The sequence below is a fragment of the Abramis brama genome (genome assembly GCF_963993115.1).
Source record: "Abramis brama genome assembly, chromosome: 1".
Taxonomy (NCBI): Eukaryota; Metazoa; Chordata; class Actinopteri; order Cypriniformes; family Leuciscidae; genus Abramis; species Abramis brama.
The window spans coordinates 29,921,292-29,944,806 of record NC_139963.1 but is presented as its reverse complement, the minus strand read 5'-3'; the positions used below and the strand labels follow the sequence as shown (position 1 = coordinate 29,944,806).

The 23,515-nt window shown below is 39.1% G+C and overlaps 1 protein-coding gene across 8 annotated transcripts in view; it reads right to left on the bottom strand.

Moving 5' to 3' along the window:
- Positions 1 to 22,849, bottom strand: part of kcnc3a (potassium voltage-gated channel, Shaw-related subfamily, member 3a) — a 72,093-nt gene extending 49,244 nt beyond the window's left edge. For 7 of the 8 annotated variants that reach the window (XM_084130885.1, XM_084130887.1, XM_084130886.1 and 4 more), the window contains exons 1-2: positions 22,430 to 22,849; positions 15,424 to 16,108 (exon numbers count right to left, since the gene is read on the bottom strand). In XM_084130885.1, coding sequence (XP_083987011.1) covers positions 15,424 to 16,047 — 624 coding nt within the window. In that variant the 5' untranslated portion in view covers positions 16,048 to 16,108; positions 22,430 to 22,849. Of the gene's footprint in view, positions 1 to 15,423; positions 16,109 to 22,429 lie in introns of those variants that run through there. The other variant, XM_084130890.1, reaches the window with a different exon arrangement.
- Positions 22,850 to 23,515: the final 666 nt, after the last annotated feature.

The following is a 23,515-nucleotide window of genomic DNA, read 5'->3' as shown; positions in this document are numbered from 1 at the left end:
AAAAGTCAGATCAGGTAGAGAAATATCTTAACCCACATTCACTTTTTACAGTGCAGTAAGCTTTATCTGAGTGAAATTCAGAAGTAGATGTAGAATTAAACACTATTAGACATCTCTTATTAGCATAAAACGAGCAGGATCGCCTATTGCAGTGAGGTGTACGTGTGTCATTCTCATAACACTTTTCATATTGATCTGCTGTCAGCTGAACTGCTGAGTTTACATGAACGAGGCTGTGCGAGAGCGCATGCATGTGTGATAGTGTTTGATTAGAAGCATAATGTGACTGAATGAGAAAAAAACAGTAGATGAATTCAACAAAATAAGAGAAAAAGTGGACAGTGAGAGAGAGAGAGAGAGAGAGAGAGAGAGAGAGAGAGGGAGATCTGCCGCAACAGCCATCTGGGAAGAGAGGAGGACAAGCTGTGCTCCACCCTCAACCCATCTCCATGTCCCTCTCTCTCTGATCTGGCAGGACACCAGGGTGGGGAGAAGGCCAGAGCCCTGGAACCCCAATGGATCAGCATCTGGTACCTCCACCACCCAGAGAAAGAGAAAGAGTGAGAGAAATACGTTTGAAAGAGAGCGAGGGAAAAAGTAGTTGTTACCTAAATACATCTATCTTTCATCAATCCTTTCACATTTTGAGGGGTCTTAAAAATATATTTCTATTGTTATTTTTCCCCTGAGGTCCACTTAAGGCTAATGCACCAACAAATGCTGACCAACGGCAACAGACACTTTGTCGGGTTGTGTCGGATCAGTTTTTTCTCCGTCAACATGTTCAAAAGGCATTCGTCGGGTCGTGGAATGTCTGAGAAGTGACGCACTATAAATGTAATCTGGTGATTGTTCATAAGTGTGAATTAGGCCTTTATGGGTTGTTGTTTTCTTAGCAAAAACAGTCATAATTTAATTCTTCACAACCATTTTCCTCCCTCTCGCTGAAGTGTCCACTTTTTTGTTGTTGTGCCTTTAAGACACAATCCCTTTGTGTGTAAAATGTTGGGGGGGGGGGGGGGTTGATCTGATTAGCATATTAAAAATACATTTCCATAATGTGTTTCTAACGTTGTGATTCTTCTGAAGAATATGCATGTACCAGGAACAGCATAAAGTTTTAGTTTCTGATCGCCCAATCACAAATGTGAAAGTTCAAATCAAGTCTTATCCAGTGTATCCAAAAAATGTTTATTGAAATGAAGCTAAAAATATATAAATAAAAACTTAAACATAAAGAACTTCTACTATCTCTGCCAAAATAAAAAAAGTGTTAACAGAATCAAGAAGAGTACAGTGCTTTTGCACACCTAGAACTTAAAAACCGCACCTAACTACTAGTGCGGGACGCCTGAGCGCTAGTCCAGGTCTCCAGGAATCCAGTTACAGACAGAAGCAAACTCAAGCACTATGGTCATGCGGCATGTGTGCTCTGGATCCTCCTGATATAGCCACCACATGGACACAAATAATGATAGAGGGCAGAGGCTAAAGTAAATTTAACAAGACGTTAATGGCAGCACACAGTGACTTGGTAAGTACATATCATTTGGAATAAATGAAGGATAAAGGGGATCCCACTGTCCAAGTGAAGAGAAAAACAAACAAACTATGGCCAGAACACAAGCCTTTCACTCAAAGTGCGCACTTGCTGCAGATAAAAACAAGAAAACGTGAACATAATAATTGTCAATCATTAGTAATGTTTTGGCCGTTTTTTGCATCTTTATTCATATAGTAGTACTAATACTTATGTTGTACATACCTTTACATTGACAGGCTGAATTCTTCTTGTATGATTTAAAGCAAACACTGAATTGATCTTCAAAGTGTTTACGGAGCAAAACCAATTTGATATTCGTTTCAACACCAATCCCTATAATTCAACGCTCTCATGTTACATCAATATGTATCATAGCAAACATGCTTCATTCAGCAGAGCAACAATACAGCCAGATGTTATTATGTCTTACACATACACACTCACTCACAGGCAGTGGTCAGTTGTGCCGCTGTAGCAGAGATTTCTCTCTCTCTCTCTCTCTCTCTCTCTCTCTCTCTCTCACACACACACACACACACACAAACACAGCTCAGCACTTTAACAGATTAATTACAGCCACTGACTGACAGGATGGAATGAACCCTCTCAAATCAGCGCAAGAGAAAAGCAGCAGATACAGCGGCTCTTACAAACACAGACATACTCAAACAATCCATCTGATTACTTCTTTCCTACAGTCTGAGAGAACTACTGAAAATGCATTTTACATTAACACTAAATTTGTCATAGCAAATTGTATTATCAGAATAACATGTTTAGGTTGTCCTTTTTGCTTTAATGATGGCAGTACTTGAGCTGCTTGAACTCCACAAGTTTGAGTAAAACCTGATGTTCTCATGTTCTCCAGCACGATTTGAGAAGTTCCAAAGGGCATCTTCTCCAACATCTTACCGTCTGTACAAAAGGGTAGCACTGGTGTAGTATAGCCTGCATATGTGCGAGTAAACATCCTCATGTCTGTGGTGCGAGTGTGGATTGTGGTGTGGTGATTGACAGCTCAGGGAGAGTAAAAGATGAACCTTTGAGACTGAAGATGAGTATATTGCATAACAGTAGTTGATGCAGTGTGATCGAAGTAGCTCGGGGATATAGACATACAGAGAGTGAAAGAGAGAAAATCTACTATTGAGCGTAAGTGTTTGTGTGTGTGTGTGTGTGTGTGTGTGTGTGTGTGTGTTGGGAATGACGCATTGGTTCTCATTGATAAAAACAGAGGGTCTCGGCCTAATGGAGGACAAGAGAGTGACTCACACTCCCACCAGATTGTATTGTCCTCTTTCTCATTTCCACATATACATTTCCCAGGACCTTTTGGAAATGATGAGGCTACAACAAAGACGTAAAGAAGAGAATTTCTACAGCCTGTTCACTCAATGAATATATCAAGATATTTATATTATTATTCTCAATAAAAATAAGATCCCATGGTTTGTGTGTTAAAAATAAATGTCATTTCACAAAAATGAAAGCAAATAAATAATAAGAAATAAATCATTTGAAATTAATGTATTAATGTATTGTATTATAGTCAATATTCGTTATGATTATTTCACTTTTTATAGTGTGTAATGTCTGCACAATAATAGTACTAATAAAATTAAATATATTTATTATTATTATATTGTTTGTAAAATTACATAATACATATATAGACATTTATTATATAAGCTACTATATTGCTTTATTGTCTTTGTTAACTTGTGTTTAGCATAAACTATTGAACCTGCAAATTGTCTAACTCTTTGTCCAAAACTGCTCATGTACCACATTTGAAGTATTGACAAACACGCATGCAAAAACCATCTAACTCCCTGACATAAACAAAAACCACACACTCTTTCACTCGCTTACACACACACACTCGCTCCATCGAGGTGAAACAGAGGAAATAAGTAGCACAGCATTTTTTTCTGCTTAGTATTCGATCCTGATAACTGCAGCACACTACACACATTTGTCCTTGCAAATGTTCCGTCTCCCTTCCTCTCTTCATCATTGCGCTCCTTGTAATCACTCCTTCCAAATCTCTTCCCATCGCTCTAACACTCTCTCCTCCTTGCATGTCACTTCTCTCTCCCGGTCTGGGCCACAGTTTGGCAGTGTTCTCCTTCTCTCTGTACTCTATGCCATTAGCTGGAATGATAGAGTGCCTTTCCCTTTGTCCTTAATCCAAGTGAGAGCCCCACTCTGAGAAAATGCTAAAAGCTAGCATGCAGTAGCTAGTTCCAAATGCACAGAGATGCACAAACCTCTCGCAGATGTACGCATACACAACGGTAGAAGAAAAACACCCAGAAGTGGAAGTGCACATTCATACACGGACAGCAATTTCACCGAACACTGCAAAACTGTTATTTTAACCCACCAAACCTGATTTCCTGGTCTTAGTTGTTCTCCCAGCTCTGTTGACTGGTTTTAGAGCTTAAATCAGCTAAGATGATCTTAAGGATGATCTACTAAGACCTGCAAACCAGTGTAGCCCTTTTTAACATTTGTATCCCCCAAGCAGATAATCAGTATTTTTGTCCAGTTTTTCAGTAAAACTTATGTCAACGTCACTAAAACAAGATTAATTTACTTAAAAAAAAACACAAAAAAAACATTTGCACATGTACTTTTTTTGAGAAAACATCAAGTTCACAGAAAAAAAAGAGCCTGTTGTAATCACATAACCCTTTATCTTTCATTCATACTCAGGTCATCTTTCCTCGGTTTCTGTAAGCATTAGCAAGCTGTCTTAAATACATACTTGGTAATTTGAACCTTATTAAAAAGTTTCACATAAAGAAAATAATAGTACTGTTCAAAGCATGTTTAAAAAATGGTGTAAGGCCACATTAGATGTCATAACACTTGACTAATAAAGATGTTTTATTTTACAGTCAGCGGGTTGACATGTTGAGATCACATGACCAGCTGAATACTACATACTTTATCTTAGGCCCTGTCCCAAATGGCACCCTAAACACTCGCAGTAACGCCGCTTTGACTGTCGGGTAGAAGTCTGCTGTGGAGCTCGCTTCAGTGCGGGCTCGGCAAAACTGCGCATCGAGGGCGCATATCGACCACAAAGGGGGCGAAACCTAAAATGACAAACATGAATGAATATTGAATGAATAAAAGAAATTAAGCTTTCTGGAATTTGAGCCAATTATGGTTTACTGTGAACAGAGCATTTCTACAATGACATTATTAACTGACAACGTTTGATTTTATGTTAAGCTGCATCCACACCACTAGGTGTCAGTATACTTGCAAAGGCAAACATCAGCCTGCGCAAAATAAAATAAATAAATAAAAAAGCCATTCTATTGCCATTGAGCTAACAAACATTGTGTCGGTCATCTTTACTCTTTCATTGCCCAATGCTCCTTTTACCATTTTTCTGTTTTCCCTAAAGTTTCTTCTCTCTATATCTCCAACGAGAGCATCATCTCTCCATTTACCACCTTATCTTTGCTCTCATTCAGCCTTACTCCCTCATTTCTCATTTGCAATTCCCCTCTCCCTTTCTTGCTCCTCCATCCAGCATGCTGCAGTATTACCACCATCAGCATCTTGTGAGCGCTGCTCTTTCTCTCCTCGGTTCCACTGCGCTCACACAGACACACCAACATGCAATCTAGCCACATCCATGGGGAAAAGGCTTGTCTGTAACTGGCAGGGGGAAAAAAGTGTTTCATAGCAATAGTCTGGTGTGTGTGTGTATGTGTGTGTGTGTGTGTGTGTGTGTAATGGAATGGCAGTGTCTTATTGGGATTAGCATGGCAAAACAAGGGTATACTATATATAAAATAAAAGTGCCATGATACATTACAGCATCATGCTTGTTCCCTTCCCCCATTCTTTCTTTCTTTCTTTCTTTCTTTCTTTCTTTCTCTAACCCTCTCTTTCTTATTCCCTTTCTAACTCTCCTTCTCATTTGCAGTCATAGATCAGTTTCTTATGCCCTGTGCAAAAATAAAGTCTTGTGGGAAGTGTGCCTTAAAAAACGCAAGGGATTTGGTGGGAAACAGAGGGGTGGGGGTGGAGAGAGATAAAGAGTGTGTGTGTCATGTAGGCTGTTTTCATCAGAGACCGCAGAGTCCCTCTTGTGACTGTTTTGAATATATTTTCATATGCCATGAGCACAGACATCCAAATAGATGTTTTCACTCCCGTTTGGGGGGTGCGTGTCAGTTTTTTGTTGCTGTCAGTATCACTAACAGCATTAAAAATATACTTCACCTAACAACGAAAATCATTTACTCACTTTCATGCTCTTCCAAACCTGTATGACTTGGAACAAAGAAGAAGACATTTTGAAAAATGCCTCAGAGTTTTTTTGTCCATACAATGCAAATCAATGAGGTAGAATAGTATTATGTACAAATCAACAACAACAAAAAACAGTTAAAACATTCTTTAAAATATTTACAGATGTTCCACAGAAAAAAGAAAGAAAAAAGAAAGTCATACAGGTTTGGAACAACATGAAGGTGAGTAAATTAAAATGAAATTTAAAATTTTTGGGTGAACTATCCCTTTAAGTATTAAACAAGTCTAAAGTTCCCTTAAATGGGAAATTCCTTTTGGTTTGTAGGTCATCATTCAAAAAATAGCTTTTTCTGTTTAGACACAAAAAACCCAATTCAAAGACGAAAGACAGTAAAAGTAAAATAAAAAAATAACTAAATCAAAGATTGTGAATAATCTGAGACAAACGATTATCTGTCTTATTTTTAAAGTAAGAGCGGCTACAGCCATTTTTAACTTGAATGTGCAGGGCTTCTGTTACAAGCCAGTTGCAGTAATTTTAGCTCATGTTACAAACTGGTATATGTTAAGATATCATATTATTTGTATTCATTATCGTAATCAAAAACACACTGGCTTGCAGCACAAATGGTTTTACCACTTACTGCATTTTGTTATTCTTTTAGTCATTTACCTATAGAGTATAAGTCTCACACATTAAAAAAAATAGCTTAGTTCCGCATTGAAAAATAAAGTATAAATAAACATTTAATTATTGAATCTCCCCAAAAAATGTGCAATAAAATAATATGCTTTGTATTTTTATGCTAGTTATTAACATGCTAATGACAAATTCCACTGTTGGATTGATCAGGTCAGAAGAGTTAAAGGCCCATTAGGCCCACATGAACCTCTGGGAGGTGCATAGGGCTGGAATACAAGGCTTTTCTTTTCTGTTTTTACCCGGCTGTTCCCCTGTGACCAACGACTGCTCTAGGGAATGGGGTTTTCCATTTGCCTTGTGAACAAAATGCTGAAGTGGTGCAAAGGTGAACTAAAATGAGCAGGGGTTCTGGACATTGCTGGCCATCCTGTGATTATTTTGGCAGTATAATTGTCTTGCAATGAAAAACTCCTAATGTAGGCGGTTTCACACTAATAACTTGTTGGCTCTGGCATTGGCCGGTCTTTAACACCTATTTAAAAAGTAGGAGCACTGCACAGCATATGCCGGCATTTACAAGTTCACTGGCTGACTAGACTTTAGGGTGGATGACCTGGGGGGGGTTTAGAAAAGACCAAAGCAAACAGAATCTATTGAGCCAAGAAAAGATGCCTTGTAAAAGCAAATACGCTGCAACTCGAACAGAATAATTCACCGGCGAGCTGGACCGCAACCAGTGAGGGGAAAAAAAGCACACTGCGCATTCAGCACCCGACCTCTTATTCACCGATTTATTGGTCTCAGAGTGACTGGTTCAATAATCTTTATTATCATGCATTTTGCTGCTGCAATGTGTGGCTAGAAGACATGTACAGATACCGCATAAAACCAAGTTATCTTGGTGGCTCGGTTGAGCTTTTGCTGCCTGTATTGTGAAAATGAACAGTACAGGAGGAAGAGTGGAGGCCTGCTTGTTACTGAGTGAGATCTTGTCCCACATATCTCCTCATTTTCTTACTATTTTTAGAGATGTAGTAAAAGTAGAAGAGGAAAAACAGTGGGGGAAGACTGGAGGTGTGAGCACGGGTGCCAAAAGAGGTCTCATCTGAAAAGAAGGATTTTACAGGCAGACTAACTCGGGTTACAAATGAGCATGATCATTACTGGGAACACAAAGGTAATTACTTCTAAGGAACTGATAAACACAAGCCCATTTTAAAAGAAAAAGCATGCGGTTAAAAGGAATCCAGTCATATTCCATGTGTTGTACACAGGGGGCTGCCGTGGTCTTTGCGGCTCTCGAGGATGCACTTCAAACGTGTTTGCAATGAATAAATCACACATTGCAAAAGAAGCAAGAAGTAATATTCATTTTCCATCTCACGCAAGGAGGGACCCTGGAGTCCTGACATTTAAGGTTATTTTTGGCACATTCAGGTCGCTAACTGTTTACAAACACCTGGTGGGGAGACAGCACTATACGGCGCTTTTGGGACATTTGTGCTATTGGGAAATCCAACTTAAACACTGAGAAAAACGCATTCAAATCATTTTTTTCTAGTTGTCCCACAAAATCTTTGCGTTTGTCTTTTAGACAAAGGTTCATTAAATGTTTGCGGTAAGCTACACCTATAAATTGGACCTAAAAATGATTTGTACTGTGAACTAATTTTTTGAGAAGGTGAACCGTTTTTGTCACTTACTTTGATCAGAATAGCATTAAATTAGAATAGAAGACTTTTTTCTTTTTTTTAAGTTTTCCCACAAAATCTTCCCCAATACATTTCTTTAATTATTTATTAAAGTCCCCTTGTAGTCAATTGTATCCCTTAAAACTCATCTTTGATCACCAAAATTACATATTTAAAATTTTTTTGTGTCTTCATGCCTTAAAATAGCTTGAATGTAACTCTACACCCTTGTCTCATTTAGTATATGAGGTTCTATGAATATGCAAATTAGCCCCACCTCCACCCACTCAGCTCAGAGATCCACTCGTTGACGATCACATGTTGACCTGATTGGTTACAGGGTAGTTTTTGACGTCAGAAACACCAGCGATTTTAAACCACGTTCTTGAGACAGTCCTTGTTTCACTGCAGTTTTAAGGAGAAAATACTAAGCAATGGTGTTGACATGAATTTGCACATGGTTTGTCTTAAAGCATATTAACAGCACCACATAGACATATAAACAACATTAAATACTTGATTTTCACTACAGGGGGACTTTAAGTGATTCTTTTTTTTTTTCGTAGAAATTATTTGTCATTTAGATAAAGGTTGGTCAAATATTTGCCATATGCAACACCTAAAAATGGAATATTATTCATAGTACTAAATAATGGTAAGGTGAACAGTGAACAATAGAAGTACTGGCAAAGCCTAATTAAGGCAATGCTTAATTTATTTATTTAGCGATTATTTTTATTTATTCAAATGAATTGTCTTTTAGAAAAGGGTGATTAAATGTTTTGGAAACTAAATATTGGTAAGGTAAACTAAATATTTGGTTAAGCCTTTGATTAGAATAGAATTAGATTAGAATAAAAGTACTGGCAATGTAAAACTGGCACTTTTTTCTTTTAGTTAAAGCAGCGTTAATCTCCGGAATATCATTCTGCCTTTCAGCACTGGACAGCTCCAGAAGTGACGTCATACTTGTCCTGGTGGCAGTACAATCAAACATTGGTGCGCATGCCGATATGAAGCCCACAAATGCTGTCTAGTTAGGGAGCTCACTAAGGTTTGGGAAACTCCAGGGGTTGACCTACTGACATAACGTATGTAAAAGTAGTTATTTAGTAATGAGTGTCATGACAAATGCAAAGCGAAAAAACAAACATACATTTCTAAATACATACTGGATCATCTATCTTAAGCAAGGTGAACTGTGACATTAATTAAAGGCTTTATTCATATATATATATATATATTCACACGTGGGTACAAAATACACAGAGCACTGCAAAGCGGGATTATTTTGACTACGGGCTGTTGCTAAGAAACGCTGCTAGAGCTCTGTAGTTCATTTAATAGTTGTTCATCCTTATCGAATAGGATTTTGCACGTGAATGACTATGCACCCGCAGGTTGTTATCCATACAACATGTGCTCACCTACAAGCTTGAGATGCTGAACAACAGTAAAGTCATTCCGATCATTCTGCAAACTATGCATTTGCTCCTCAGGTAACGGTCATTGAGGATGTTTTATTGTGTGATCTTCCTTTATTAATCTGCCCTACAACAGTGTGTAAAGTATCATTTGTGTCTTCTCTCCAAATGAAGCACCTTTTACACTAGTTCTTCACACATGAATTACAAATTACGCAATAGTGACAATTGTCAATTAGATCAGTGAGTGGTTGTGAAGCTGGAGTTTGGGCCCCCCAGTGGGGGCCACAAAAGTGTGCTATAAAAATAAAAATGAAAATAAAATAAAATAACTCTAATGGTGGGAAGGAAAATATATAGTGTCAACGTAATAGAAACTACATTTCTTTATCATATTAGTTTCATAATATAAATGGTAAGATAAAATAAAAAACCTATAATATGGGTAGAAAAAATACAGTAAACAATTTTCCAGATAAGATTTTACACATTTTTTGTACATACAGTGTCTGCTTAATAGAAAGTAAATAGTTTCCAGATATATTTCACATATTTATTATATATTCTTTTCACAGTAAAATAAAATAAAATAAAACTCTAAATGAGGGAAGGAAAAAATACAGTGTCAAGTTAATTTAAAGTAAATATTTTCCAGGTAATATTTTAGACAGCTTTATAATACTTTTTTGTCTCAAGAGGATCATCATTGTAGCAAATTAGCTCTAAAGAAATATTAATAATCAATCATAACTTATAATTGATTATGAATATTATTTGTATCAGTTAATAGAATTAACTTAATGTTGTAAAATTAATATTACAATCAATTAACCTGTTTGTCCCGTGAACACTCAGTGTTAATTGTTTATTAATTCTAAGAAATGTACATTTCCGGAGTATGGGAAATGTCTTTCTTACTGTACAGTACTACTAAGAGCTAGTAGTCAACATCTGCATGATTAGTGACTCCAGTATATATGAGCTTGAAACACGGACAACTTTACGTGTGACATGAACAAGATTTTATTAGCTAGACTAAACACTTAACTACTCTAACATACACATACATGCATACAGTTTACCAAGGGAAAAAGAGCTGAAGCAGAATACAGGAACGCAAGAAGTCATAGCATCGTTTGAAATTCAGCAGATCAACAGCCTTGAGCAAACCATCAGTTTAGTTCTAACACGCCCTTCTTTAAAGGGGTAAGGATACTTAATGTATCAAATAATGAGACTAAGTTTGATACTTGCATGTCTCGCCCACTTGAATTAAACTGTCCTGAAGCAATTTGTTGAGGCTCCAGTTGATCTTTGCTGATGTTGTCTTGATGAGAGAGAACCAGTGTGAGAGAACCACCACAAGCTTGGGGGTCCTTAGAAAACTTCTAGTTCAGCATCATCTTCACATCAGGATTTCAGAAAGGGACTAAGAGAGTAAGAGACTAAGAGACCAAAGAGGCTCAGACAACACAGTGTTCATGGCATCCTTCGAAAACCATCTCCATCAATTTTGTCCTGCCTGGGCCAAGAACAGGTGCACAGGATGAAGCTAACTGAGGATAAACACCTTGCAGTGTCCACAATATCTAATTACTTCACCTGTGAGACTGGTGAAAACACTACAACTCTGACTGACAATTAGGAACCACCAGAGACTCGAGCATCATGATTCCCTTGTCCATCACGATCCAACTGACCATCGTCCGACGATGTCTCCACCTGAACCTCGTCGTTCGAAAGGGGGGAAATATGTAACGAATGGACTTAAATCAAAATGCTCAAAACATCATAAAACCTTCCCCCTCTCCCCTGTTGTCATCGGCCCTCAAACCAGTTCTCTTCAAAGGCCGTTATCACCTCTGCTCCCCTGAACGATCTGAGCAAGAGATTCGTGATCTTAGAATTATAAGGTTCTATCTCCATTTAGGGTAGTTCTGAGATATTGAGCATCAAAGTTTTTACATCCTAGCTGGCAATGGAGAGATGGAACCTTTTTATTTTATTAATAACTACTAACAACATATTTTTTTACAAAAATAACACCACACAGGCATTAATAAACACCTAATGGATCAGATTATGTCAAAAACTCAATTTCGACCAAAAGTGGAGATAGAACCTTATAATTCTAAGCTCACGGATTGTCTGCAACCCTCAAAGACAGCACAGGAGACCAGACAGCACTAGCCATTTGGTCAAAGACTATAGAGATAAACTTCCAATACACAAGGACATTGACTTTCCCAAATGTTTATAGCATTTCTCCTGTGTTTTATGCATGTCCCTATGTTGTATTAGCCTAGTTATGATTCTTCAATTATGTTAGGGTAACTTCAAATGTTGATCTCCAAAGATGATGCATCACTGCTGCTTTAATGTCTTCAAATCCCTATCTTTCTTGGTATCAAAAGAATCCTCTTTTGATTTTATAATCAGTGGTGTACAACATGTTATGATAAATTGCATCATAATATTTTTACCATACTTTTGTGTATCGAAAACCTTTGTTATCTGAAACCTTTAATCTGGCCAATACGGAGCCAGGGTTTACTGCAACTCTTCACTTATGTATGGGCTCACTGGATCATCTGATTTAAACCACGGATTTAACCAGAGAGAGAGAGAGAGAGAGAGCTCCTAGTCCTGACACCATAGATCAACTCAGATACGCATGCTATTTATTTTATGGTTCCCGACACTACAGTCTTTTAAAAGTCAGCATTTACTTTGAAGACATCTTCTATCTTCATAAGTGCCTAAAATGAAAACTGAATCAGTTAAAAATGTAGCCAAAAATCTAGATAATACACATCTTGCATGCATTTGCATATTTTCAGATTGAAAAAGTGACTAACAGCATTGCCTGCACGCTGCACGCACATACACAAATGCACAGGCTCTGCCTCTGTTGCTCTGCAGCAGAAATCAGAGCGCAGTCAGCTAGTATGAGACGCCGCAGTGTTACGCTATAGCACAGCCAGAGAAAGGGACATGGAGGTTGTAAGTGATGATTAGCAATCCGGCACGAGGCCCTGCACCCATGCAGCAGCCCGCTAATAAAACACTATGCGTGTCACGGTTGATAAAAGACCTCCGTTCAATGACGACGCAGTAAAACGATGACGGCATCTCTCCCTCCCCTTGAGAACAGTGAGAAGAGCTGGGTAACTTACAATCGCAGACCCTTCAAACGCATTAGTTTGAAATGCAATTAAATGCAGACAAAAATACAAAGTAAAACTGAACAGTTAAATGGAACCCTGGGGATTTAAGAAAGCAAGTATGTATCGACTGCTCATGACTATGATCTATTGACCTAGATGTGACGAGGGAGATAAATATCTTAAATAACCAGCCTGCAATGATAAAGGAGATAAATGGTGGCTGTTCACTAGCTCGTGAATGACGTTCTGAGAGCCAAAGGGTGAATTACCTTTCATGTGCTCCAGCTGAGACATCTCTCAAACAAGGGTCAGTAAGTGACTTTGTTTTCCTAAAGTCGTAACAGATTTTTTTATAATGACAGAGATTATTGTCTGACTGGAAAAAAAGATGATATGATTAATCACTTAACATGGCAAGCAAATAGTTTGGTGCATCTAATTGGGCTGTGTAAAGTTTTCGAATTCACATGACCTTATTATGCTCAGTATCCCAAAATTGGGATCACAAGCGTGACACCCAGAAAAAAATCTAACTTAAGCTTCAGGTGTAGTGATTATCAGGTGATTGTGGTGGCAGTGATATACGGGGCTTCTGCCGAGTAAGCAGGAAACTGATTCAGTTAAAAGCAAGACCCACGGGAATCTCTAGTTTCTGGTATACCGCGAATATCCTGTACTCCCAATGTGGATACATACATAAGCACAACCTGATACCAGTAACTTGCTTTGATAAGCTAGAATTTTCTCAAATATCTTGTGGTTAAACATATAGGCTGACTTACCACTGGTATGGGTCACATCATTAAAGGTGCTCTAAGCGATGTTGGGTGACGTCACTTCTTGTTGACGTTCGAAGTATTGTCAAACAAAATTAAAAAATGCTTAGCGAAACAGTTATTGGCTAGAACACAGTTTGTTATGTTTCGTGGTGCAGGTTGGCCCAGTTTGTTTTTGTTGCCGTTTGTGGATCCTGGGCTGTCTACAGAGACCGCATTGTTTTACAGTGTGTTCAGGGGACAGGCAGCTAGCGGATAGTGAGTAGATGTTTGCTGTATGTGACAAAAAAAAAGTCATCCTAAAAAATGTGTGACATCGCTTAGAGCACCTTTAATAAACATGTTCACTATCAGAGTTTCAATCAGCTCAATCAGGGCACTGATCAGGGAGTTGGTTATTTTAAGGACTGTGCATAATGCACCTTGATGGAAGTTCTACAGCAAAAAACATAATCATGTGAGCCAGCTACTCACCGCATATGACAACACGTGAAAGATGTTTTAAAAAAACAAACAATTATTTAATTATGTATCAGCTAGACAGGTAATGAACATAATCTAGCTAACATTTATAAATAATTTACAGCTGAATTGTTGCAGCAATCAAAGTATTTATCATAATGTACTTTTAAATAACAAAAAAAAATCCATGATGCTGTTGTTCATAAATGCCAGTAAGGATGGTGTACAACGAGGACATTGCCAGGACCCCCGGCCTTAGGAAGGCCCTGTGATTTCAACCGAGGGGGACCCACAGCAACAACCTGTACCAGGGCCCCGGATACCCCACAGAAATTAAATAGAGCCATCAGTGTCCCAATGTGTAGTGAGTCAGGGTCCTCACCAGTGCCCGATTTCATGCACATGATATATTGACTCATGACCAAGGGAGCTGAATTAGACGTACTCATTCAGGCATGAACAGTTGTTTTCTCACTTGTTCCTGCTTTGCTGAAACGTTTTTCTAACTTTCAAGATCTGCAAGGTAATGCAATGTTCATAGCCAAAACTCAATGGTGTACACCTCAGGGTAAATGTCCTGGCGTTCAATGTCGTAGGGGTCTGCCAGGTGCCGTTCTGCAGTATGGACAACAGCGAAATGTGCATACTCTTTGCGCATGCGCAATGACTGGCGGTTGTGATCTGAATGCGTGTATATTAATTAAGGTTTTTACGATAATGACCGTCTGGCAGTGGATTATTTGGCTTGCTACACGCATACTTATAAATAAATGGACATTAAATATTGATTTGGGAGGAAAATGTTAGCTTGTAGAGACTGCAGAGAGAACTGAATACGACCACATCCATGAAGGAAAACAGTCAGTTTTACAGCGTTGCCACTCATAATTATTCAGAAATACTTGATGGCTGAATGCAGCGACTGATCAACCAGAATAAAGTAACGTATTCTTGAGTATGAAATCAAACTGAATAACAACGTTCTTCAAAACATTAAAATAGATTTTTTTTTTCAACATTTCATCATTTACACGAACAGCCGAACCAAAAAGGTAAGTTTTAGAAAGGTGCCGAGGAGCCCACTGCGCATGCTGAGAGCTCGAGTTATGTTCACTGCCAAATAATGTGCGTGGAGCGTGACAGCGAGACAAAATACTGCATTTTTAGAGAGAGTGACAGAGAAAGACTCCACATAACGAGCCAAAGTATTTTTCTCTCCAAACTTAGGTAGCAAACTTCCCAGAGGTTTACAACTTATCAGCTCAAGCCAAGTACGACAGCGGGCTATTCCGATTGTTGCAAACTAGCTTGTGATTCCATGTAGCCTACACTCACACAGGGTCATACTACAATAAGTTCACGTGAAGCGCGCTCAAAATCTAATACAGACAGGTTTAATAATAAAGTAGATTTCGAAAGATGCCGATAGACGCACTCACCCTGGCGTATTTCGAGGAGTAGGGGTCCTCAAACAGCGCCCACATGCGGGGTCGCCAGATACTCCACCTGCTGGTGTTGCGACCATCCTCCTGTAGACACAACCTCTTCAAGTCCCCGTCCGCACCGCCCGTTAGCGCCGGGTCGTCCTCTGGCAGGTCCGGCTCGGGCGTCTCGAAGCTGTCCAGCGCTTCCTCTGCGTCCCGATGCTGTCGGTAGTTCATCCAGCAGCAAGCCTCCACGTCCGTCTCATCGATACCCCAGAACGCGAGCTCCTCCTCGAAGAGAGGACCGCAGACATCGTTGGGACAATGCAACTTCCCAGTGCGGTAATAGTTGAGGATGAAAGCAAAGGTGGCAGGGTGACGGTCAAAGAAAAACTCGTCGGATTTGGGGTCATAGTCAAAGTTACTGAACGCATCTGGCTCCGTGAGCCAGGACAAGCGGGTCCCAGGCAGCGTCTTCAGTGTGCTGCGGTACGTCTCGTGCCGAACCCCCCCGCAGTTTATCACTATTTTCTCGCTGTCTGAAGGACAAGTCATGTCTGCGCTGTAACATGCTTTGTTGGACGACTTGTTCCCACCCTTGCGCCCTTTGAAAGAGGAGACACACACCGAACTGAGCATAGAGGAGCAGGGGGAGGGAGAGGAGGAGAGAGAACCGAGAAGGGAGGGGGGGAGGAGGAGCCTGCGGTGGGAGAGAAGGAGAGAAAATAAAATTAGTGATGCTCATACTTTTATACATCATCAAGTTGGTAAAAGTAACTTGCTTTTAACTCATCACATCATTAGTTCTTGCACCAGTCGCTAATGTGGCTCTGTATGGGTGGTACAATGCAATTGCAATGGTCAAATTCCTATTAAAATTCTGGAGAAAGTGCAAATATAGCCTAAGGCTGTTGGGAACATCATGAGGGGGCCCACTACGGTCTTTTATGGTATAGTCTACTCAATGGGCCTGAAAAGGAAAGGACCCGTCCATAAACATTGTGTAATTTTAGTGACGACCCTGGCAAACACACAAAATTTGATGAATGTTGATGCAGGTATATGGGATAAGCTTTCTAATGAAGGAGTGAGTTTCACATAATAAACGGGAACGAGACCCCTCCTCTTTTGAAATGCCCACCCATCTCTCAATTTCCATCTTTTACCATCACTCAGCTCTCATGTCCCTCAATTCACTAAAACACTCTGCTCAATTACAGCGAAGGGAGATGAAAATGACTGAATGTTTCACAGCCACCCCCCTCCTCACACCATGCTCTCAGTGTATCCAATAGAAAGAGGGAGAGGAAGAGAATGAGAGCGAGAAGAAGGGTGGGAGGAAGAGGGAGAAAAGCTAAAGGCAGAACGATTATTTGCTGAGCTACACAAAATAGGGAGAAAAGACTGCAGAGCATTAACTCTTACACTATCCCTCGCTTTCTCTCTTTGGGCAGTGCTAATGTTATGCAGACCATTCAGTACAGTCAGTGTACAGTATTAACCTTTGTTGCAGTCATAATTGTTTGAGGATGCAATCTTCAAAATTAAAAAGGGTTAGATTCATATGCACAAACATGCATTCATATTTTCATGGCATTACACTGAGAAGATGCTTGAAAAATGTAATGTTTTTACTTCTTAGCCGTATTGTGAAACAAATGAGTACTGCCGCTCTTTTTCCAATCAAAATGTCCCATTTTGGAAATATGGAGCAGGGAAGCTATTATCTTTTTCTCTTGGGATTATCAAACACTGTAAAAAAGTGGTAACGTGCCATTGGATCTATTTGTACCTGATTTAAACTTTAAAAATGACTTTTGTTAGTGTAGTCAAATTCAGCTAGTTAAACCAGATTTGTAAATGGAATAAAACAAGTTAATTTAGAAGTAACTACACAAAGCAATTTTTTTAGATTGCCTAGCAAAACAGTGTACAAGGGTCAGATTTCACAGACAAATGTCCTCCTCCCTTGTTTTGCTGTGCTGTCTTTTCCGGCTTTCACAATAACTCCTATATCTGTGCCTCTTGTTTGGCTGTGCTGCACGGCTGCTCCATACATATCTGTCAAACTGTCTTCCCTCATTACTTATCCACTCTTATCCACTCTGCTCAGCTCACTCTTTCCCTTGCTTGCCCTTATGTCCCACTGTGATTAACTGTTAAAACAACAAAGACCACAGGAGAGTGAGAACCGTAGGAAAGAGAGAGGCTGAATCACATGAAACAAGGTAAATTGATTCGCTGCTTCTGTAAATGAAGATAGTTAGGTTGGCTTCTACATTCAGCACCACGGACAGCGTATGAGTTTCAGTTAATCATTTAAAGCTAAGGACTGTATAAGCACTGGAGATATAGTTAAAAGTTGAGCAATTAAAAAAAAAATTATACCAGACATCCAAGGAAGTGTCTTAAACAAAAACAAAAAAAACATACTAAAAAAATCACACCAATAATAAATATTAATAATAACATAAAAATAAAGTAATAATAAAAAATAAAAAAATCAACACAACTGTGCAGGTGTTATACATGTTGTTTAAATGTACAGTATTTCATTATATATAACTAAATCCTCAAAAGTCTAAACACTTTGGCTTTCTGCTGCACTATCAAAACACTATGTTTGCCTGAGCAGCCCAACATTCAACATTGGCTAAACCAATGGAGTATTTGTAACGTGTTTAGATATAACAAGCTTATGGTGGTAAAATAAATAATTATAAGAAACACAAATGGGTGTATATAAAAAAGAAAAGAAAAGATGAATAGGAAACCCTGAAACTGAGAGGAAACTAGGTGGGAAAACAGTTGTACTAACAAAGCAAAAAAAGGCTCCCATAAAAGGGAAACCATTGTCAAGTGTGTGCCTGGATATAAGGGGGAAGTACATTAAAGTGTGCATGTCCATTGGGATGGGGGTTGGATGTAAGGACAGATACGCCTATAAAAGACAACAGCACTCTATCGACAGAGAGCAAGGAGAGAGGAAAAAACGGAGAGAACAGGTTACGGCCACTGAGGGGAATGACTGCAGTAAAGGTAAATGAGGCTCCATTCATAAATTATTCAATTTAGAGAAACAATTGTCAAAGAGAAGTGATACATACATGCACTATTATGAGAAGGAAGTAGATCTGACCCATATCTACCCTACTGTTCTTCTATCTTATAGTATGCTGTACTGCGTCTGCATTATACCTTCACTCTAACTCCCTTTCTCTCTGTCTGGTGCAGTGTTGGTTCTTTGGATATTTCTACTTGCTATCCCACTGCAGTTGAAGCTCAGCGGTGCTCAAAGGCCACCTAGAGGCTTCATCGAGGAACTGCACAGCACAAAATACTGCAGTACCCCCTCCTCTTCAAGCTTTCTCCCCGACTGAGGTATGGATGCCTTATGCAAAGCATATGTCGATGCATTGCATACAGGGTTGTGTCCCTTTTTAGCCCATACACTCTTTTAAGTAACAGAAATCACTTAACAAATGTAATATAATTGCTGATTTATACAAACCAAGCAGGTATTATCTCAGCCTCAACCTGCTGCTTGAGCCCAGTGATTGTTGAGGCTTTTTGCAATCCCTTCCTTGTGCTCTCTCTCTCTCTCTCTCTCTCTCTCTCTCTCTCTCTCTCTCTCTCTCTCTCTCATTTGTGTGCACTAAGCTACTCTTAGCCGAGTTGCTCATATCGACGTCTCCTGTGGAATAGCACTAAAAGAAAATAAATTAACAGAGCAAGGACGCTTGCGTACACAAACATAGTGACATTCGCAAAAAAAAGCCATGTCACAGCACAATTAATTAGCTTAAAATGAATTTGTGCTGTGCAAAGACAAACTACACAGCACTGGCACACATTAATAATACGATATATCCTCAGAAGGTCATCAGTCAGACTTTGACCTCTGCTTTGAAACTAATCACTCCGCTCTGACTGCTGAGAACAGAAGCCCTTTTCAAAAGGCCCACTCTTTTTCAGCCGAGAGAAAGAGATACAGAAAGGAGCTTAGAAGACTCATCTTACAGTGACAGCATTGAGACGTAGGCTACATGACTATATTCCCATATCTAACACTAACAGTGTTCTTAAGATAGTTATAAGCCCCCCCCCCAGCCCCAGCTCTCGTTAAAACCTAATTAATAAAAGTGCCCTCTCTGGTTAATTACCATCCCTTTATAGTCCCCTATTAAGTACTCAGGGAATGAAGCCGGAGAGAGATGGGATATAATTGTGTTAAGCCAAATCACACATGAACTTGATGGAAACTATTCTTAGAGGTGGGAAAGAATGGAGTAGGGTGACCAAAAAAAAAAAAAAAAAGGAATTAAAACCAGACGGAGGACAGAGAAGGTCATCTCAGGTGATCGGTAAGGGTCACACTGTCAGGAAGGGGTATATTAGTGAGGATGCGAAATCATGGAAAGGCGTCAGCAGGAGGAAGAGTAAATGATTTGAAATAAGGTGCTGCCAATAGGATGTGAGTGGGTGAAGGAGGGAGGCAGAAGGGGAGGGACCAAAGACTGAGAGAAATAAACAGAAAAAGTTTAACTGGTGTGTGATACGATGAGAAAGTGTAGAGGAAGCTGAAACCAAGTTAGAATGAAGGTGTTGCTTAAACTGGTCGTTCTCAACTGGTTCAAGATACTGTCCCTATTATCAAAAAATGAACATATGTTAATATCATAAAATAAAGTAGAATTAGAAGCACGGTCAAAAGTTTCAACAACAAAAAACAAGGGGAAATGTTTCATCCTCCATTTTAACAGCTGATTTAGCTATTATTAACTGTATTTAGCATTGTTATTATCTACAACTTTATCAGAACCATTTTTGGGGACCCTCCAGTTGAGAATCATCGTTAGAGTATTAGCAAGATATGGTATGGGAGAAATGGGAGGATGAAGAGAGTTCCATCCACAGCTAAAATATACTTTTGACTCACACACAAGCTGCTTATGCAGTGGCTGGAATGAGAACACTGAGTTCTCTAACATACCTCGGGCATATACTTGGCTACTCTCTTTAAAATAAAACAGAAATAGGGATCTGCTTCAGAGGATAAGAAAAGAGTGTGTATACAGGTATAAAGAAGATTTGACATTTATGCTAACATAGTGAAAAGACACCTACATTCAAGCCAATACAGATATCAGGGTATATGTGGGGGGGGGAATCAGACACTCAATCATTGTGGGACATGAAACGTACATATATTTGTTGGACTGACAACTCAAAATGTAACATACCAAAAATACCTGGGGGGGGGGGGTTTAAGTCAGTGTGCGAATCATTGAGTGACTTTCATGGAGCCTACTTTTTACTGTCAGAAACTTAGCTAACAGTAAAATAATAAACATAAAAAAATAAAAATAACTAAAGGTCCTCGTATAATTGTGTACATATGTGATTATGTGACAAGTAGGCCTAATAGATTGGCTATCATGAATTGATTCGCCACGGATACCTACTCAGGCTAACGGGAATTCTATTCGTGAAGTGACTTTTATGGTAATCAAAGCATTCCATAATTCGCACGCTGGTTTAAGTGAGAAAAACAAAGTAAACCTGACTAGACTACTACTTGTTGAGTCCGTTGAGGGGTAGGCAGGCCTGGTCTTTGCATGGGTACACCGGGCACACAGACATAAATACTTTTGTCACTTGTACACAAGATCACGACACAGACACGGCACAAACACCTATATTACATAGGCTACTTACTCGCTTTGGGTCAGGCTCTGTTCGCGTGCGTGCAGTGTGCGTGTTACTGAACACACACACATGAACACACAAACTGCACAAAAACGCTACGTGAAATTCAGTGTTTTCTGACTGAATGGAGGGATCCTCTTGGCGTGGGGTCCGAATGACTGTGCAGAATACTTAAACATAAGATTTTGTTTTAAAATGTGTACAGTTATGAATAATGTAGGCTAATATATTCTTGCTACAAGAACTGGCAGTTCAAAACGTGCTATACTGCGTAGTCGCGCAGTTCCTTAATTGATATAAAAGACCAGCTTTCTTAATATCTCTATGTTTATTATATATCGCCTATGTTGGACCAGCTGCTACCCTTGTACCTCAAATAAATGACTCCCGTTATATGCATGGGTGTTACAGATCTATTATATAATTTTCGCCCTGACAAATAAGCATTTCTATGATTTACCAAAGCTCGTGTTAACCAATTAGGCTACTTTTATTCACTAACGAAACAGTCTATCCAACCAAGCGAAACGAGCAGCGGGGAAACACCTCTCTCTATTTCTTTAATCTTCATGCACTCACTCCATTAACAGTCTATCCCTTTCTTCTCAGTTTTAGCATCCTTTCTTCCGTATCTTCACCTGCTCCCGTTGTCCAGGGTCAAAAAGACCGTAACCAGGTTGCAGACTGAGAGGTCTGTGTGAATTTATTTAAGGCGAACAAACAATCTCTTCCGTCCGTTTTTTCCCTCCCTTCTTTCTCTGTCGATCTTTTGGTTTTGTAAATCTGTATTTCCATGCAATTTAGTCCTTAATCTAAAGGTGACATGGGATCCCTCTGTGTTGTTCCCTCAGCTCTTTAAAGGGAAAGGTGCATGGCAGCTGGTGCCCCCTCCCCAAACCCCACCCTGTGCTATTTAACCATATACACGCCAATAATCAAACCTGTCGCTATCTCCAGCATTTCGTCCAGTGTCACGACACGATTTTTTTTTTAGCCCTTAAAAAACGAACACAGTCCAATACCCACTTCATGTAGAATTATTTTTAAAAAAGGGATATAAATTAACGATTAAGTTTACGATAGATAGATAGATAGATAGATAGATAGATAGATAGATAGATAGATAGATAGATAGATAGATAGATAGATAGTGTGGTGAGATCTGGTATTTACCTCATTGCCTGATTAACCCCTAGTCTTTTGCTGTCAGGTCAGGCTTACTACACTGGCTAGTTTGTTATACCTAAGGTATGTCCCTTAACACCATATACAACAATAACAATCATTGACTCAAAAGATCTTTCATGCTTACCCTCAGGTGAAAGCTACCTGGATCTTTTTTTTGTCCTGGTCAGGTGAAGACATACAAGTGCCTACTCTATTGCTATTGAACTTTCTTTGTACAGCTGAAGTATGATGAAAAAAATACTTGTCTTTATAAAATAAAAGTTTATTTAAACAAAAGAGAAATATACTTGGTTACACAATAAACAAAAAACTTGTTAGCAAATAATCAAAAGGTTACAGATTAAGATTCTTCAGCTAATCCATTCCCGGGGCAGTCCCAGAAAATGGATGTACAAAGAGTAACTTGCTTCTAAGCAGTTCACACAAGCAATCTGATAAAAAAAACCTGTTCTCGTCTTGAGCTTCTCAGGTTATGAAATAGCAGCAGGCAAAAATAAGGATCTAGAGAGAATTCACTCTCTCTATGAACATCAAAAATGAACACACTTGAACATTCTTTTTCTGAGATATATACCTAAACATTGTTCCTGTTTTAGGCCACTTTGGTTTTTTCCAGAGGAACTGAGGAAAACAGTCCTGTGACTTTTATGCTTAGCTTGCACCATGCCATTCTGCATAGTTGCAGATAAGTCCTCTTGTGTCACTCTTATGTTTGTTTTTTTGTTTCCTTCCTTTGTGCTTCTTGTGTGTCTGTGTGTGCATATGTCTGAGTCTATTTTGAGGTACATTTAACTCCTTATTAAAATATTCCACTACAATAGATAGACTTGAACTCACAAACTAGATCACATAAATTGTAGGATCAATACTTGGAGCTTAAAATTCACTTTTAAACTGCATTTATTTGAAATATTACACAAAAATTATAGTATACAGTATAAGAAAGTATAAATGACATCCAGGTTACTTCCACTGTTGGCCAGTATGAGTGTCAGTGTGTTTTTCCTGGGCTCGTAAATTACTGGTGTAAATCTGTAGCCCATAGATCTACAGTCACTCCATACAGATTTGAGTCTCTTTCTTATGGGAGTTCCATACACAGTTTGTGTCTCTGTGTGAAAGACCACCACTTAGGACAAGCACCAGGCCAGGTCTCAGAATTCTGCTCAAACTGATTCAACATCCAAGAAAATCAAATAATGCAAGCTAG